The sequence below is a fragment of the Somniosus microcephalus genome, chromosome 4, assembly GCF_052327205.1.
Source record: "Somniosus microcephalus isolate GS21.2 chromosome 4, FLI_Smic_1.0, whole genome shotgun sequence".
Classification (NCBI taxonomy): Eukaryota; Metazoa; Chordata; class Chondrichthyes; order Squaliformes; family Somniosidae; genus Somniosus; species Somniosus microcephalus.
In genome coordinates, this window is record NC_140990.1 from 14,306,289 (window position 1) to 14,323,898 (window position 17,610).

At 57.5% G+C, this 17,610-nt stretch overlaps 1 protein-coding gene across 3 annotated transcripts in view; it reads left to right on the forward strand.

The window, feature by feature from the left end:
• The window catches only part of LOC147118328 (AP-1 complex subunit gamma-1-like), a 181,260-nt gene that overhangs the window by 23,048 nt on the left and 140,602 nt on the right, over positions 1-17,610 (forward strand). For 2 of the 3 annotated variants that reach the window (XM_085984393.1, XM_085984394.1), the window contains exon 3: positions 15,998-16,122. The exons of the other annotated variant lie outside the window; for it this stretch is intronic. In XM_085984393.1, coding sequence (XP_085840519.1) covers positions 15,998-16,122 — 125 coding nt within the window. The remainder of the gene's footprint in view (positions 1-15,997; positions 16,123-17,610) is intronic. 3 annotated transcript variants of the gene reach the window in all.

Consider the following 17,610-nt stretch of genomic DNA (forward strand, 5'->3'; position numbering starts at 1 on the left):
ACACTGTCCCATCAAACACTCCCCGGGCAGGTACAGCACAGGTTAGATATAAAGTAAAGCTCCCTCTACACTGTCCCTGTGAAACACTCCCAGGGCAGGTACAGCACGGGTTAGATACACAGTAAAGCTCCCTATACACTGTCTCCGTGAAACACTCCCAGGGCAGGTACAGCGCGGGTTAGGTACAGAGTAAAGCTCCCTCTACACTGACCCATCAAACACTCCCAGGGCAGGTACAGCACGGGTTAGATACAGAGTAATGCTCACTCTACACTGTCCCATCAAACACTCCCAGGGCAGGTACAGCATGGGTTAGATATAGAGTAAAGCTCCCTCTACACTGTCCCATCAAACACTCCCAGGGCAGGTACAGCACGGGTTAGATACAGAGTAAAGCTCCCTCCATCCTGTCCCATCAAACACTTCGAGGGCAGGTACAGCACGGGTTAGATACAGAGTAAAGCTGTCTCTACACTGTCCCATCAAACACTCCCAGGGCAGGTACAGCACGGGTTAGATACAGAATAAAGCTCCCTCTACACTGTCCCATCAAATACTCCCAGGGCAGGTACAGCACAGGTTAGATACAGAGTAAAGCTCCCTCCATCCTGTCCCATCAAACACTTCGAGGGCAGGTACAGCACGGGTTAGATACAGAGTAAAGCTGCCTCTACACTGTCCCATCAAACACTCCCAGGGCAGGTACAGCACGGGTTAGATACAGAGTAAAGCTCCCTCTACACTGTCCCATCAAACACTCCCAAGGCAGGTACAGCACGGGTCAGATACAGAGTAAAGCTCCCTCTACACTGTCCCATCAAGCACTCCCAGGGCAAGTACAGCACGGGTTAGATACAGAGTAAAGCTCCCTCTACACTGTCCCCGTGAAACACACCCAGGGCAGGTACAGCGCGGGTTAGATCCAGAGTAAAGCTCCCTCTACACTTTCCCATCAAACACCCCCAGGGCAGGTACAGCACGGATTAGATACAGAGTAAAGCTCCCACTACAGTGACCCATCAAACACTCCCAGGGCAGGTACAGCACGGGTTAGATACAGAGTAAAGCTCCCTCTACACTGTCCCATCAAACACTCCCAGGGCACGTACAGCACGGGTTAGATGCAGAGTAAAGCTCCCTCCATCCTGTCCCATCAAACACTTCGAGGGCAGGTACAGCACGGGTTAGATACAGAGTAGAGCTCCCTCTACACTGTCCCATCAAACACTCCCAGGGCAGGTACAGCACGGGTTAGATATAGAGTAAAGCTCCCTCTGCACTGTCCCATCAAACACTCCCAGGGCAGGTGCAGCACAGGTTAGGTACAGAGTAAAGCTCCCTCTACACTGTCCCTTCAAACACTCCCAGGGCAGGTACAGCACGGGTTAGATACAGAGTAAAGCTCCCTCTGCACTGTCCCATCATACATTACCAGGGTAGGTACAGCACGGGTTAGATACAGAGTAAAGCTCCCTCTACACTGTCCCATCAAACACTCCCAGGATACGTACAGCATGGGTTAGATACAGAGTAAAGCTCCCTCTGCACTGTCCCATCAAACACTCCCAGGGCAGGTACAGCACGGGTTAGATACAGAGTAAAGCTCCCTCTACACTGGCCCATCAAACACACCCAGGGCAGGTACAGCACGGGTTAGATACAGAGTAAAGCTCCCTCTACACTGTCCCATCAAACACTCCCAGGGCAGGTACAGCACGGGTTAGATACAGAGTAAAGCTCCCTCTACACTGTCCCATCAAACACTCCCAGGATACGTACAGCATGGGTTAGATACAGAGTAAAGCTCCCTCTACACTGTCCCATCAAACACTCCCAGGGCAGGTACAGCACGGGTTAGATACAGAGTAAAGCTCCCTCTACACTGGCCCATCAAACACACCCAGGGCAGGTACAGCACGGGTTAGATACAGAGTAAAGCTCCCTCTGCACTGACCCATCAAACAGTACCAGGGCAGGAACAGCATGGGTTATATACAGAGTAAAGCTGCCTCTACACTGTCCCATCAAACACTCCCAGGACACGTAGAGCATGGGTTAGATACAGAGTAAAGCTCCCTCTACACTGACCCATCAAACACTCCCAGGGCAGGTACAGCACGGGTTAGATACAGAGTAAAGCTCCCTCTACACTGACCCATCAAACACTCCCAGGGCAGGTACAGCACGTGTTAGATACAGAGTAAAGCACCCTCTGCACTGTCCCATCAAGCACTCCCAGGGCAGGTACAGCACGGGTTAGATACAGAGTAAAGCTCCCTCTACACTGTCCCATCAAACACTCCCACGGCAGGTACAGAACAGGTTAGATACAGAGTAAACCTCTCTCTACACTGTCCCATCAAACATTCCCAGGGCAGGTACAGCACGGGTTAGATACAGAGTGAAGCTAACTCTACACTGTCCCATCAAACACTCCCAGGGCAGGTACAACACGGGTTAGATACAGAGTGAAGCTAACTCTACACTGTCCCATCAAACACTCCCAGGGCAGGTACAGCATGGGTTAGCTACAGAGTAAAGCTCCCTCTACACTGTCCCATCAAACACTCCCAGGGCAGGTACAGCAGGTGTTGGAAACAGAGTAAAGCTCCCTCTACACTTTCCCATCAAACACTCCCAGGGCAGGTACAGCACGGGTTAGATACAGAGTAAAGCTCCCTCCACACGGTCCCATCAAACACTCCCAGGGCAGGTACAGCAAAGGGCTAGATACAGAGTAAAGCTCCCTCTGCACTGTCCCATCAAACACTCCCCGGGCAGGTACAGCACGGGTTAGATATAAAGTAAAGCTCCCTCTACACTGTCCCTGTGAAACACTCCCAGGGCAGCTACAGCACGGGTTAGATACAGAGTAAAGCTCCCGCTACATTGTCCCCGTGAAACACTCCCAGGGCAACTACAGCACGGGTAAGATACAGAGTAAAGCTCCCTCTGCACTGTCCCCGTGAAACACTCCCAGGGCAGGTACAGCGCGGTTAGATACAGAGTAAAGCTCCCTCTACACTCTCCTCGTAAAACACTCCCAGGGCAGCTACAGCACGGGTTAGATACAGGGTGAAGCTTCCTCTACACTGTCCCCGTCAAACACTCCCAGGGCAGGTACAGTACAGGTTACATACAGAGTAAAGCTCCCTCTACACAGTCCCATCAAACACTCCCAGGGCAGGTACAGCAAGGGGTTAGATACCGAGTAAATCTCCCTCTACACTGTCCCATCAAACACTCCCAGGGCAGGTACAGCACGGGTTAGTTACAGTGTAAATCTCCCTCTACACTGTCCCATCAAACACTCCCCGGGCAGGTACAGCATGGGTTAGATACAGAGTAAAGCTCCCTCTACACTGTCCCATCAAACACTCCCAGGGCAGGTACAGCACGGGTTAGATACAGAGTAAAGCTCCCTCTACACTGTCCCATCAAACACTCCCAGGGCAGGTACAGCATGGGTTAGATACAGAGTAAAGCTCCCTCTACATTGTCCCATCAAACACTCCCAGGGCAGGTACAGCATGGGTTAGGTACAGAGTAAAGCTCCCTCTACACTGTCGCATCAAACACTCCCAGGGCAGGTACAGCACGGGTTAGATACAGAGTAAAGCTCCCTCCATCCTGTCCCATCAAACACTCCCGGGGCAGGTACAGCACGGGTTAGATACAGAGTAAAGCTCCCTCTACACTGTCCCCGTGAAACACTCCCAGGGCAGGTAAAGCACGGGTTAGATACAGAGTAAAGCTCCCTCTACACTGTCCCCGTGAAACACACCCAGGGCAGGTACGGCGCGGGTTAGATACAGAGTAAAGCTGCCTCTACACTTTCCCATCAAACACCCCCAGGGCAGGTACAGCACGGGTTAGATACAGAGTAAAGCTCCCTCTACACTTTCCCATGAAACACTCCCAGGGCAGGTACAGCACGGGTTAGGTACAGAGTAAAGCTTCCTCTACACTGTCCCATCAAATACTCCCCGGGCAGGTACTGACCGGGTTAGATACAGCGTAAAGCTCCCTCTGCACTGACCCATCAAACAGTCCCAGGGCAGGAACAGCATAGGTTATATACAGAGTAAAGCTGCCTCTACACTGTCCCATCAAACACTCCCAGGGCAGGTACAGCACGGGTTAGATACAGAGTAAAGCTCCCACTACACTGACCCATCAAACACTCCCAGGGCAGCTACAGCACGGGTTAGATACAGAGTAAAGCTCCCTGTGCACTGTCCCATCAAACACTCCCAGGGCAGCTACAGCACGCTTTAGATACAGAGTAAAGCTCCCTCTACACTGTCCCATCAAATGCTCCCCGCGCAGGTACAGCACGGGTTAGATACAGAGTAAAGCTCCCTCTGCACTGACCCATCAAACACTCCAAGGGCAGGGACAGCATGGGTTATATACAGAGTAAAGCTGCCTCTACACTGTCCCATCAAACACTCCCAGGGCAGGTACAGCATGGGTTAGATACAGAGTAAAGCTCCCTCTACACTGTCCCCGTGAAACACCCCCAGGGCAGGTACAGCACGGGTTAGATACGGAGTAAAGCTCCCACGACACTGACCCATCAAACACTCCCAGGGCAGGTACTGCATGGGTTAGATACAGAGTAAAGCTGCCTCTACACTGTCTCATCAAACACTCCCAGGGCAGGTAAAGCACGGGTTAGATACAGAGTAAAGCTGCTTCTACACTGTCCCATCAAACACTCCCAGGGCAGGTACAGCACGAGTTAGGTACAGAGTAAAGCTCCCTCTACACTGTCCCATCAAACACTCCCAGGGCAAGTACAGCACGGGTTAGATACAGAGTAAAGCTCCCTCTACACTGTCCCCGTGAAACACACCCAGGGCAGGTACAGCGCGGGTTAGATACAGAGTAAAGCTCCCTCTACACTTTCCCATCAAACACCCCCAGGGCAGGTACAGCACGGATTAGATACAGAGTAAAGCTCCCACTACAGTGACCCATCAAACACTCCCAGGGCAGGTACAGCACGGGTTAGATACAGAGTAAAGCTCCCTCTACACTGTCCCATCAAACACTCCCAGGGCACGTACAGCACGGGTTAGATGCAGAGTAAAGCTCCCTCCATCCTGTCCCATCAAACACTTCGAGGGCAGGTACAGCACGGGTTAGATACAGAGTAGAGCTCCCTCTACACTGTCCCATCAAACACTCCCAGGGCAGGTACAGCACGGGTTAGATATAGAGTAAAGCTCCCTCTGCACTGTCCCATCAAACACTCCCAGGGCAGGTGCAGCACAGGTTAGGTACAGAGTAAAGCTCCCTCTACACTGTCCCTTCAAACACTCCCAGGGCAGGTACAGCACGGGTTAGATACAGAGTAAAGCTCCCTCTGCACTGTCCCATCATACATTACCAGGGTAGGTACAGCACGGGTTAGATACAGAGTAAAGCTCCCTCTACACTGTCCCATCAAACACTCCCAGGATACGTACAGCATGGGTTAGATACAGAGTAAAGCTCCCTCTGCACTGTCCCATCAAACACTCCCAGGGCAGGTACAGCACGGGTTAGATACAGAGTAAAGCTCCCTCTACACTGGCCCATCAAACACACCCAGGGCAGGTACAGCACGGGTTAGATACAGAGTAAAGCTCCCTCTACACTGTCCCATCAAACACTCCCAGGGCAGGTACAGCACGGGTTAGATACAGAGTAAAGCTCCCTCTACACTGTCCCATCAAACACTCCCAGGATACGTACAGCATGGGTTAGATACAGAGTAAAGCTCCCTCTACACTGTCCCATCAAACACTCCCAGGGCAGGTACAGCACGGGTTAGATACAGAGTAAAGCTCCCTCTACACTGGCCCATCAAACACACCCAGGGCAGGTACAGCACGGGTTAGATACAGAGTAAAGCTCCCTCTACACTGTCCCATCAAACCCTCCCAGGGCAGGTACAGCACAGGTTAGATACAGAGTATAGCTCCCTCTACACTGGCCCATCAAACACACCCAGGGCAGGTACAGCACGGGTTAGAGACAGAGTAAAGCTCCCTCTACACGGTCCCATCAAACACTCCCAGGGCAGGTACAGCACGGGTTAGATACAGAGTAAAGCTTCCTCTACACTGTCCCATCAAACACACCCAGGATAGGTGCAGCACGGGTTAGATACAGAGTAAAGCTCCCTCCACTCTGTCCCATCAAACATTCCCAGGGCAGGTACAGCGCGGATTAGTTACAGAGTAAAGCTCCCTCTACACTGTCCCATCAAACACTCCCCGGGCAGGTACAGCACAGGTTAGATATAAAGTAAAGCTCCCTCTACACTGTCCCTGTGAAACACTCCCAGGGCAGGTACAGCACGGGTTAGATACACAGTAAAGCTCCCTATACACTGTCTCCGTGAAACACTCCCAGGGCAGGTACAGCGCGGGTTAGGTACAGAGTAAAGCTCCCTCTACACTGACCCATCAAACACTCCCAGGGCAGGTACAGCACGGGTTAGATACAGAGTAATGCTCACTCTACACTGTCCCATCAAACACTCCCAGGGCAGGTACAGCATGGGTTAGATATAGAGTAAAGCTCCCTCTACACTGTCCCATCAAACACTCCCAGGGCAGGTACAGCACGGGTTAGATACAGAGTAAAGCTCCCTCCATCCTGTCCCATCAAACACTTCGAGGGCAGGTACAGCACGGGTTAGATACAGAGTAAAGCTGTCTCTACACTGTCCCATCAAACACTCCCAGGGCAGGTACAGCACGGGTTAGATACAGAATAAAGCTCCCTCTACACTGTCCCATCAAATACTCCCAGGGCAGGTACAGCACAGGTTAGATACAGAGTAAAGCTCCCTCCATCCTGTCCCATCAAACACTTCGAGGGCAGGTACAGCACGGGTTAGATACAGAGTAAAGCTGCCTCTACACTGTCCCATCAAACACTCCCAGGGCAGGTACAGCACGGGTTAGATACAGAGTAAAGCTCCCTCTACACTGTCCCATCAAACACTCCCAAGGCAGGTACAGCACGGGTCAGATACAGAGTAAAGCTCCCTCTGCACTGACCCATCAAACACTCCCAGGGCAGGTACAGCACCTCTCTTTCTTTCTTTGCGACACTCCTTAAAACCTACCTGTTTGACCAAACGTTTGGTCACCTGTCCTTCTGTCTCCTTATGTGGTTAAATCTTTGTTTGTTAACTGTCGTGTGAAGCACCTTGGGCAGTTTTATTATGTTAAAGGTGCCGTATAAACTCAAGCTGTTCTTGGCCCTGTGATGTTGAAATACCAATAACCTTCAGTCTACACACCAACTCCCACCTACAAACTGCGACAAGTGTTTCACCTCCTGACTCTTCAAAGCCTTTCCACCATCTACAAGGCACAAGTCAGGAATACTCCCCACTTGCCTGGATGAGTGCAGCTCCAACAACACTCGAGAAGCTCGACACCATCCAGGACAAAGCAACCCGCTTGATCGGCACTCCATCCACCACCTTAAACATTCACTCCCTTCACCACCGGCGTACCGTGGCTGCAGTGTGTACCATCTACAAGATGCACTGCAGCAACTCGCCAATGATTCTTCGGCAGCACCTCCGAAACCCGCGACCTCTCCCACCTAGAAGGACAAGGGCAGCAGGCGCATGGGAACACCACCACCTCCAAGTTCCCCTCCAAGTCACACACCATCCTGACTTGGAAATATACCGGCCGATCCTTCATCGTCGCTGGGTCAAAATCCTGGAACTCCCTCCCGAACAGTACTGTGGGAGTACCTTCACCACACAGACTGCAGCGGTTCAAGAAGGCGGCTCACCACCACCTTCTCAAGGGCAACTAGGGATGGGCAATAAATGCTGGCATTGCCAGCGACGCCCACATCCCATAAACGGGGCTGCCCATGTCAAAGGGTTAATCAAACTGCTCGGAAGACCAGTTCCAATGGAAAAGTCGCACGACGCAGTTGAATTAATATCAGGAGAAGCCAATATCACTCCCATTTGATTAACCGTTGACTAACAGACGGCAGGGGAAACATTAATTTACACTGCTTGCCCGAGTGGATGAGTGGAAATTTCCTCCAACTGAATACTCGGAAGACTTAGAAGGTTAAGGGGTGATTTGACTGAAGTTATAACAAGAGGATTTGAGTATAAGAGTAAAGACGTCTTACTCCAAATATACAGGGCCCTGGTGAGACGACACCTGGAGTATTGTGTACAGTTTTGGTCTCCTTACCTAAGGAAGGATATACTTGCCATAGAGGGAGTGCAACGAAGGTTCACCAGACTGGTTCCTTATCCTTGGAGCAGAGAAGGCTGAGGGGGGACCTGATTGAGGTGTACAAAATTATGAGGGGCATAGATAGGGTAGATAGAAAGGAACTTTTTCCCTTAGTAGAGGGGTCAATAACAAGGGGGCATAGATTCAAGGTAAGGGGCAGGAGGTTTAGAGGAAATTTGAGGAAAAACTTTTTCACCCAGAGGGTGGTTGGAATCTGGAACTCACTGCCTGAAAGGGTGGTAGAGGCAGGAACCCTCACAACATTCAAGAAGCATTTAGATGAACACTTGAAACGCCATAGCATACAAGGCTACGGACCAAGTGCTGGAAAATGGGATTAGAATTGACAGGGCTTGATGGCCGGCGCAGACACGATGGGCCGAAGGGTCTCTTTCTGTGCTGTATAACTCTATGACTCTATGGGGGGATTGTCCTATGAGGAGAGATTGAGTAGACTCGGCCTACATTCTCTAGAGTTTAGAAGAATGAGAGGTGATCTCATTGAAACATACAAGATTCTGAAGGGGCTTGACAGGGTAGATGCAGGGAGGATGTTTCCCCTGGCTGGGGAGTCTAGAACCAGGGGTCACAGTCTCAGAATAAGGGGTCGGCCATTTAGGACTGAGATGAGGAGAAATTTCTTCACTCAGAGGGCGGTGAATCTTTGGAATTCTCTACCCCAGAGGGCTGTGGAGGCTCAGTCGTTGAGTATATTCAAGACAGAGATCGATAGATTTTTGGATATTAAGGGAATCGAGGGATATGGGGATAGTGCAGGAAAGTGGAGATGAGGTAGAAGATCAGTCGATCTCATTGAATGGCGGAGCAGGCTCGAGGGGCCGAATGGCCGACTCCTGCTCCTGTTTCTTATGTTCTTATGTCAGGCAGATTGTTACACCACACTTTGATCAAACCTACTCTCTCCTCCTCTGGAGCCGACCCTAGTTCAATAAGAGTGTAGGGGGTGTAAAGGGCAGAGGTCAGAGGCGTCAGTAAGGTTCTGCCTGGAAGGTGGGGGGGGGTCTCCCGTGACAGGACCACTACAGCGAGATGACCTACGACAATCTCCGCCAAACCCACTGCCCCATCCAGAGAGGAGAGACCGTCACCCACTCTGTCTGGGGCTGGGTTTGACCTCAGGTCACAGAGGGTGAAAGGTCAGTGACGGACCCATGGCCCCACCCACTCCGTCAGAGATGATTCTCAACTAACAGGCCTTGGATCCTAAGGCATTCTGGATGCCCAAGAATCCAGTAGAGACCAACTGCTGGCCAGCACCTCCTCTTAGTCTCCATCTCTGTCTTAGTCTCCATCTCCACCTCTTCCTGAAGCTAGGTGTCTGTCGTCTCTCTCCTCATCTCACTTCTCTCCTCTCCTCTATATTCCTCTCCTCCTCACCTCTCCTCCCCACTCCTTTCCCGCTCCTCTTCCCTCGCCTCCCTTCTCATCCCCTCCCCTCCCCTCCCCTTCCCTCTCTCCTCGCCTCACCTCCCCTCCCTTCCCCTCTCATCTCCTCCCCTCCCCTCCACTCCCCTCGCTTCCTCTTCCCTCGCTCCCCCTCTCCTCCGCACCCCTCTCCTCCCTTCCCCTCTCCTCCCCTCCCTTCTCACCTCGCCTCCCCTCTCCTGCCCTCTCCTTCCCTTACCTCTCCTCCCCTCCCTTCACCTTCACTCACCTCCCCTCCCTTCGCCTCCCCTATCCTCCCCTCCCCTCCTCCCTCTCTGCTCTTCTCTCCTCCCCTCCTTTCCCCTCCCCTCTCCTCCCCTCCCCTCCCCTCCTCTCCCCTCTCCTCCCCTCCAATCTCCTCTCCTCCCCACCCCTCCCCTCCCTTCCCCTCCCCTCTCTTGCCCTCCCCTCCCCCTCCTCCCCTCCCTTCCCCTCCACTCTCCTCCCCTCCCCTCAACTCCCCTCACCTCCCCTCACCTGCCCTCCTCCCCTCCCCTCTCCTTCCCCTCCCCTCTCCTTCCCCTCCCCTCTCCTCCCCTCCCCTTCCCCTCCCCTTCCCCTCCCCTCTCCTTCCCCTCCCCTCTCCTCCCCTCCCCTCTCCTCCCCTCTCCTCTCCTCTCCTCCCCTCCCCTCTCTTCCCCTCCCCTTTCCTCTCCTCTCCTCTCCTCTCCTCCTCTCCCCTATCCTCCCCTCCCCTCTACTTCTCTCTCCTCCCCTCTCCTCCTCTCCCCTCATCTCTCCTCCCCTCTCCTCCCCTCCTCTCCCCTCTCCTCCCCTCTCCTCCCCTCCCCTCTCCTCTCCTCCCATCCCAACTGCTCTCCTCCCCTCTCCTCTCCTCCCCTCCTCTCTCCTCTCCTCCCCTCTCCTCTCCTCCCCTCCCCTCCCCTCTGCTCCTTTCTCCTCCCCTCCCCTCTCCTCCCCTCTCCTCTCCTCTCCCCTCATCTCTCCTCCCCTCTCCTCCCCTCTACTCCCCTCTCCTCCCCTCCTCTCCCCTCTCCTCCCCTCTACTCCTCTCTCCTCCCCTCCCCTCTCCTCCCCTCCCCTCCCCTCTCCTTCCCCTCCCCTCTCCTCCCCTCCCCTCTCCTCCCATCCCAACTGCTCTCCTCCCCTCTCCTCTCCTCCCCTCCTCTCTCCTCTCCTCCCCTCTCCTCTCCTCCCATCCCAACTGCTCTCCTCCCCTCTCCTCTCCTCCCCTCCTCTCTCCTCTCCTCCCCTCCCCTCTCCTCCCCTCCCCTCCCCTCTGCTCCTTTCTCCTCCCCTCCCCTCTCCTCCCCTCTCCTCTCCTCTCCCCTCATCTCTCCTCCCCTCTCCTCCCCTCTACTCCCCTCCTCTCCCCTCTCCTCCCCTCTACTCCTCTCTCCTCCCCTCCCCTCTCCTCCCCTCCCCTCCCCTCTCCTCCCCTCTCCTCTCCTCCCCTCCTCTCTCCTCTCCTCCCCTCTCCTCTCCTTCCCTCCTCTCTCCTCTCCTCCCCTCCACTCCCCTCTGCTCCTTTCTCCTCCCCTCCTCTTTCCTCCCCTCCCATCCCCACCACTCTCCTCTCCTCCCCTCTCCTTCCCTCTCCTCCCCTCTCCTTCCCTCCCCTCCACTCCCCTCCCCTTCCCTGCCCACCCCTCTCCTCTCCTCGCCTCTCCACCCCTCTCCTCCCCACCGCTCTCCTCTCCTCTCCTCCCCTCTGCTCCCCTCCCCTCCCCTCTCCTCCCCTCTCCTCCGCTCCCCTCCCCACCCCTGTCCTCAGCTCCCCACCCCTCCCCTCTCCTCCCCTCCCCTCTGCTCCTCTCTCCTCCCCTCCCCTCTCCTCCCCTCCCATCCCCACCGCTCTCCTCTCCTCCCCTCTCCTTCCCTCTCCTCCCCTCCCCTCTCCTCCCCTCCGATCCCCACTCCTCTCCACCCCTCTCCTCCCCTCTCTGCTCCTCTCCTCTCCTCCCCTCCCCTCTCCTCCCCTCCCCTCTACCCCCTCCCCTCTCCTCCCCTCCCATCCCCACCCCTCCCCTCTCCTCCCCTCTCCTCCCCTCTCCTCTCCTCCCCTCTCCTCTCCTCCCTTCCCCTCCCCTCCCCTCTCCTCCCTTCTCCTCCCCTCGCCTCTCCTCTCCTCTCCTCCGCTCTCCTCCCTCCCCTCCCCTCCCCTCTCCTCCCCTTTCCTCTCCTCCCCTCCCCTCTCCTCCCCTCCCCTCCCCTCCCCTCTCCTCCCCTCCCCTCCTCTCTCCTCCCCTCCCCTCCCCTCTCCTCCCTTCTCCTTGCCTCTCCTCCCCTCCCCTCCCCTCTCCTCCCCTCCCCTCTCCGCCCCTCCCCTCTCCTCCCCTCCCATCCCTACCCCTCCCCTCCCCTCCCCTCTCCTCCCCTCCCCTCCCCTCTCCTCCCCTCCCATCCCCACCCCTCCCCTCCCCTCCCCTCTCCTCCCCTCCCATCCCCTCTCCTCCCCTCCCCTCTGCTTCTCTCTCCTCCCCTCCCCTCTCCTCCCCTCCCATCCCCACCGCTCTCCTCTCCTCCCCTCTCCTCCCCTCCCCTGCCCTCCTCTCTCCTCCCCTCCCCTCCTCTCTCCTCCCCTTCCCTCCCCTCTCCTCCCTTCCCCTCCCCTCTTCTCACTTCTCCTCCCCTCTCCTCCTCTCTCCTCCCCTCTCCTCCCCTCTCCTCCCCTCTCCTCCCCTCTCCTCCCCTCTCCTCCTCTCTCCTCCCCTCCTCTCCCCTCTCCTCCCCTCTACTCCTCTCTCCTCCCCTCCCATCCCCACAGCTCTCCTCCCCTCTCCTCTCCTCTCCTCCCCTCTCCTCTCCTCCCCTCCTCTCTCCTCTCCTCCCCTCCCCTTCCCTCTGCTCCTTTCTCCTCCCCTCCCCTCTCCTCCCCTCTCCTTCCCTCTCCTCCCCTCTGCTCCCCTCCCCTCCCCTCCCCTCCTCTCTCCTCCCCTCCCCTCCCCCCCTCCCCTCCCCTCCTCTCGCCTCCCCTTCCCTCCCTTCTCCTCCCTCCCCCTCCCCTCTCCTCCCCTCCCCTACGCTCCTCTCTCCTCCCCTCCCCTCTCCTCTCCTCCCCTCTCCTTCCCTCTCCTCCCCTCCCCTCCTCTCTCCTCCCCTCCCCTCCTCTCTCCTCCCCTTCCCTCCCCTCTACTCCTCTCTCCACCCCTCCCCTCTCCTCCCCTCCCATCCCCACTGCTTTCCTCCCCTCTCCTCTCCTCCCCTCCTCTCTCCTCTCCTCCCCTCTCCTCTCCTCCCCTCCTCTCTCCTCTCCTCCCCTCCCCTCCCCTCTGCTCCTTTCTCCTCCCCTCCCCTCTCCTCCCCTCCCATCTCCACCGCTCTCCTCTCCTCCCCTCTCCTTCCCTCTCCTCCCCTCTCCTTCCCTCTCCTCCCCTCTCCTTCCCTCCCCTCTCCTCCACTCCCCTCCCCTTCCCTACCCACTCCTCTCCTCTCCTCTCCTCCCCTCTGCTCCCCTCCCCTCCCCTCTCCTCCGCTCCCCTCCCCACCCCTGTCCTCAGCTCCCCACCCCTCCCCTCTCCTCCCCTCCCCTCTGCTCCTCTCTCCTCCCCTCCCCTCTCCTCCCCTCCCATCCCCACCGCTCTCCTCTCCTCCCCTCTCCTTCCCACTCCTCCCCTCTGCTCCCCTCCCCTCCTCTCCTCTCTCCTCCCCTCCCCTCCTCTCTCCTCCCCTTCCCTCCCCTCTCCTCCCTCCCCCTCCCCTCTCCTCCCCTCTCCTCCTCTCCCCTCCTCTCTCCTCCCCTCCCCTCTCCTCCCCTCCCATCCCCACCGCTCTCCTCCCCTCTCCTCTCCTCCCCTCCTCTCTCCCCTCCTCCCCTCTCCTCTCCTCCCCTCCTCTCTCCTCTCCTCCCCTCCCCTTCCCTCTGCTCCTTTCTCCTCCCCTCCCTTCTCCTCCCCTCCCATCCCCACCGCTTTCCTCTCCTCCCCTCTCCTCCCCTCCCCTCCACTCCCCTCCCCTCCCCTCCCCACCCCTCTCCTCTCCTCTCCTCTCCTCCCCTCTCCACCCTCTTCTGCCCACCGCTCTCCTCTCCTCTCCTCCCCTCTCCTCCCCTCCCCTCCCCTCTCCTCCGCTCCCCTCCCCACCCCTGTCCTCACCTCCCCTCCCTCCCCTCTCCTCCCCTCCCCTCCCCTCACCTCTCCTCCCCTCCCCTCCCCTCTGCTCCGTTCTCCTCCCCTCCCATCCCCACCGCTCTCCTCTCCTCCCCTCTCCTCCCCTCTCCTCCCCTCTCCTTCCCTCCCCTCTCCTCCACTCCCCTCCCCTTCCCTCCCCACCGCTCTCCTCTCCTCTCCTCCCCTCTCCTCCCCTCCCCTCCCCTCTCCTCCGCTCCCCTCCCCACCCCTGTCCTCAGCTCCCCTCCCCTCCCCTCTCCTCCCCTCCCCTCTGCTCCTCTCTCCTCCCCTCCCCTCTCCTCCCCTCTCCTTCCCTCTGCTCCCCTCCCCTCCCCTCCCCTCCTCTCTCCTCCCCTCCCCTCCCCCTCCCCTCCCCTCCCCTCCTCTCGCCTCCCCTTCCCTCCCCTCTCCTCCCTCCCCCTCCCCTCTCCTCCCCTCCCCTCTGCTCCTCTCTCCTCCCCTCCCCTCTCCTCCCCTCCCATCCCCACCGCTCTCCTCTCCTCCCCTCTCCTTCCCTCTCCTCCCCTCCCCTCCCCTCCTCTCTCCTCCCCTGCCCTCCTCTCTCCTCCCCTTCCCTCCCCTCTACTCCTCTCTCCTCCCCTCCCCCTCCTCCCCTCCCATCCTCACCGCTCTCCTCCCCTCTCCTCTCCTCCTCTCTCCTCTCCTCCTCTCACCTTCCCTCTGCTCCTTTCTCCTCCCCTCCCCTCTCCTCCCCTCCCATCCCCATCGCTCTCCTCTCCTCCCCTCTCCTCCCCTCTCCTTCCCTCCGCTCTCCTCCACTCCCCTCCCCTCCCCTCCCCACCCCACTCTTCTCCTCCCCTCTCCACCCTCTCCTGCCCACCGCTCTCCTCTCCTCTCCTCCCCTCTCCTCCCCTCCCCTCCCCTCTCCTCCGCTCCCCTCCCCACCCCTGTCCTCACCTTCCCTCCCCTCCCCTCTCCTCCCCTCCCCTCCCCTCTCCTCCCCTCCCCTCCTCACCCCTCTCCTCTCCTCCCCTCTACTCCCCTCCCCTCCCCACCGCTCTCCTCTCCTCCCCTCTCCTCCCCTCTCCTCCCCTCTGCTCCCCTCCCCTCTCCTCCCCTCCCCTCCCCTCTCCTCCCCTCCCCTCCTCACCCCTCTCCTCTCCTCCCCTCTACTCCCCTCCCCTCCCCACCACTCTCCTCTCCTCCCCTCTCCTCCCCTCTCCTCCCCTCTGCTCCCCTCTCCTCCCCTCCCCTCTCCTCCCCTCTCCTCCCCTCCCATCCCCATCGCTCTCCTCTCCTCCCCTCTCCTCCCCTCTCCTTCCCTCCGCTCTCCTCCACTCCCCTCCCCTCCCCTCCCCACCCCTCTCTTCTCCTCCCCTCTCCACCCTCTCCTGCCCACCGCTCTCCTCTCCTCTCCTCCCCTCTCCTCCCCTCCCCTCCCCTCTCCTCCGCTCCCCTCCCCACCCCTGTCCTCACCTTCCCTCCCCTCCCCTCTCCTCCCCTCCCCTCCCCTCTCCTCCCCTCCCCTCCTCACCCCTCTCCTCTCCTCCCCTCTACTCCCCTCCCCTCCCCACCGCTCTCCTCTCCTCCCCTCTCCTCCCCTCTGCTCCCCTCCCCTCTCCTCCCCTCCCCTCCCCTCTCCTCCCCTCCCCTCCTCACCCCTCTCCTCTCCTCCCCTCTACTCCCCTCCCCTCCCCACCACTCTCCTCTCCTCCCCTCTCCTCCCCTCTCCTCCCCTCTGCTCCCCTCTCCTCCCCTCCCCTCTCCTCCCCTCTCCTCTCCTCCCCTCTCCTCCTCTCCCCTCCCCTCCCCTCTCCTTCCCTCTGCTCCTCTCTCCACCCCTCCCCTCTCCTCCCCTCCCGTCTCCTCCCCTCTCCTCTCCTCCCCTCTCCTCTCCTCTCCTCCCCTCCCCCTCCCCTCTCCTCCCCTCCCCTCTCCTCCCCTCCCCAACCCTCTCCTCCCCTCCCCTCTCCTCTCCTCCCCTCCCCTCCCCTCCCCTCTCCTCCCCTCCCCTCCCCACCCCTCCCCTCCCCTCTCCTCCCCTCTCCTCTCCTCCCCTCTCCTCCCCTCTCCTCCCCTCCTCTCCCCTCTCCTCCCCTCCCCTCCCCTCCCCTCTCCTCCCCTCCTCTCCCCTCTCCTCCCCTCTCCTCCCCTCCGCTCCCCTCCCCTCCCCTCCTCTCCCCCGCTCCTCTCCCCTCTCGTTCCATGTCTGGTAAACAGCAGGGTTTCTTTCCTCTGTAGATGGAGTGCCTCAAGTTGATCGCCTCGCCCAAGTTCACGGACAAGCGGGTTGGGTACCTGGGCGCTATGTTCCTGCTGGATGAGCGGCAGGACGCGCATCTCCTCATCACCAACTCCATCAAGAAGTAAGTCTGTGGCCTCGGAGTGTTTCCATGAGGGTTTCGACGGGGCTTTCCGATCGTGTGGCATCCAATCACATGACATTCGATCGTATGACATCCGATCGCGTGATATCCGATCTCCTGACATCCGATCTCCTGACGTTCGATCGCGTGACGTTCGATCTCATGACATTGGAACTGTGACCAAGTTAGATCACGTGATGTACAATTGCTTGCCATTCGATCACGTGACATTTGATGATGTGAGATTGGATCGCGTGATGTTCGATCGCCTGACATTTGATCGCGTGATGTTCGATTGCGTGACGTTCGATCGCGTGACATTCGATCTCGTGACATTCGGTCAAATGATGTTCGATCACGTGACGTTCGATCGCGTGACATTTGATTGCGTGACGTTCGATCACATGACGTTCGATCGCGTGACGTTCAATCGTGTGACATTTGATCGTGTGATGTTCGATCACATGACGTTCGATCACGTGACGTTCAATCTCGTGACATTTGATTGTGTGATGTTCGATCACGTGATGTCCGATCGCGTGACGTTCGATCATGTCATGTCCGATCGCGTTACGTTCGATCAGGTGATGTCCGATCGCGTGATGTTCGATCATGTGATGTCCGATTGCGTGACGTTCAATCACGTGATGTCCGATCGCGTGACATTTGATCGCATGACATTTGATCTCTTGATGTTCGATCTCCTGACGTTCCACACGTGACATTCGATCTCGTGACATCCGATCTCGTGAAGTTCCATCTCGTGACGTTCGATCGCGTGACGTCCAATCACGTGACGTTCAATCTCATGAAATACGATCGTGTGACATCCGATCTCGTGAAGTTCCCTCTCATGACGTTCAATCTCATGACGTTCGATCGCGTGACGCTCAATCGTGTGACGTCCGATCGCATGACATCTGATCTCCTGATGTCCGATCGCGTGATATCCGATTTGGTGACGTTCGATCACATGACGTTCAATCTCGTTACGTTCGATCTCTCCGATCACATGACGCTCGATCTTGTTACGTTCGATCTCATGACATTCTATCTCCTGATGTCCGATCGCATGTCTTTCAATCGCATGATGTTTGATCGTGTGACGTTCGATTGCGTGACCCTCGATCACGTGATGTTTGATCACGTGACGTTCAATCGCATGATGTCTGACACCGTGACGTTCGATTGCGTGATATTCAATCACCTGACGTTTGATCGCATGATGTTCGTTCGCATGATGTCCGATCGCGTGACATTTGATCACATGACGTTTGATCACGTGGCATTCGATTGCGTGACGTTCGATTGCGTGACATTTGATGACGGGTGATTGGATCGCGTGACGTTCGATCGCGTGACGTTCGATCGCGTGATTTCCGGTCACGTAAATTTCAATTGCATGATGTCCGAATGCGTGACATTTGATGATGTGACGTTCGAGCATGCCATGTTCTATCACGTGAAGACAAATTGCATGACATTCGA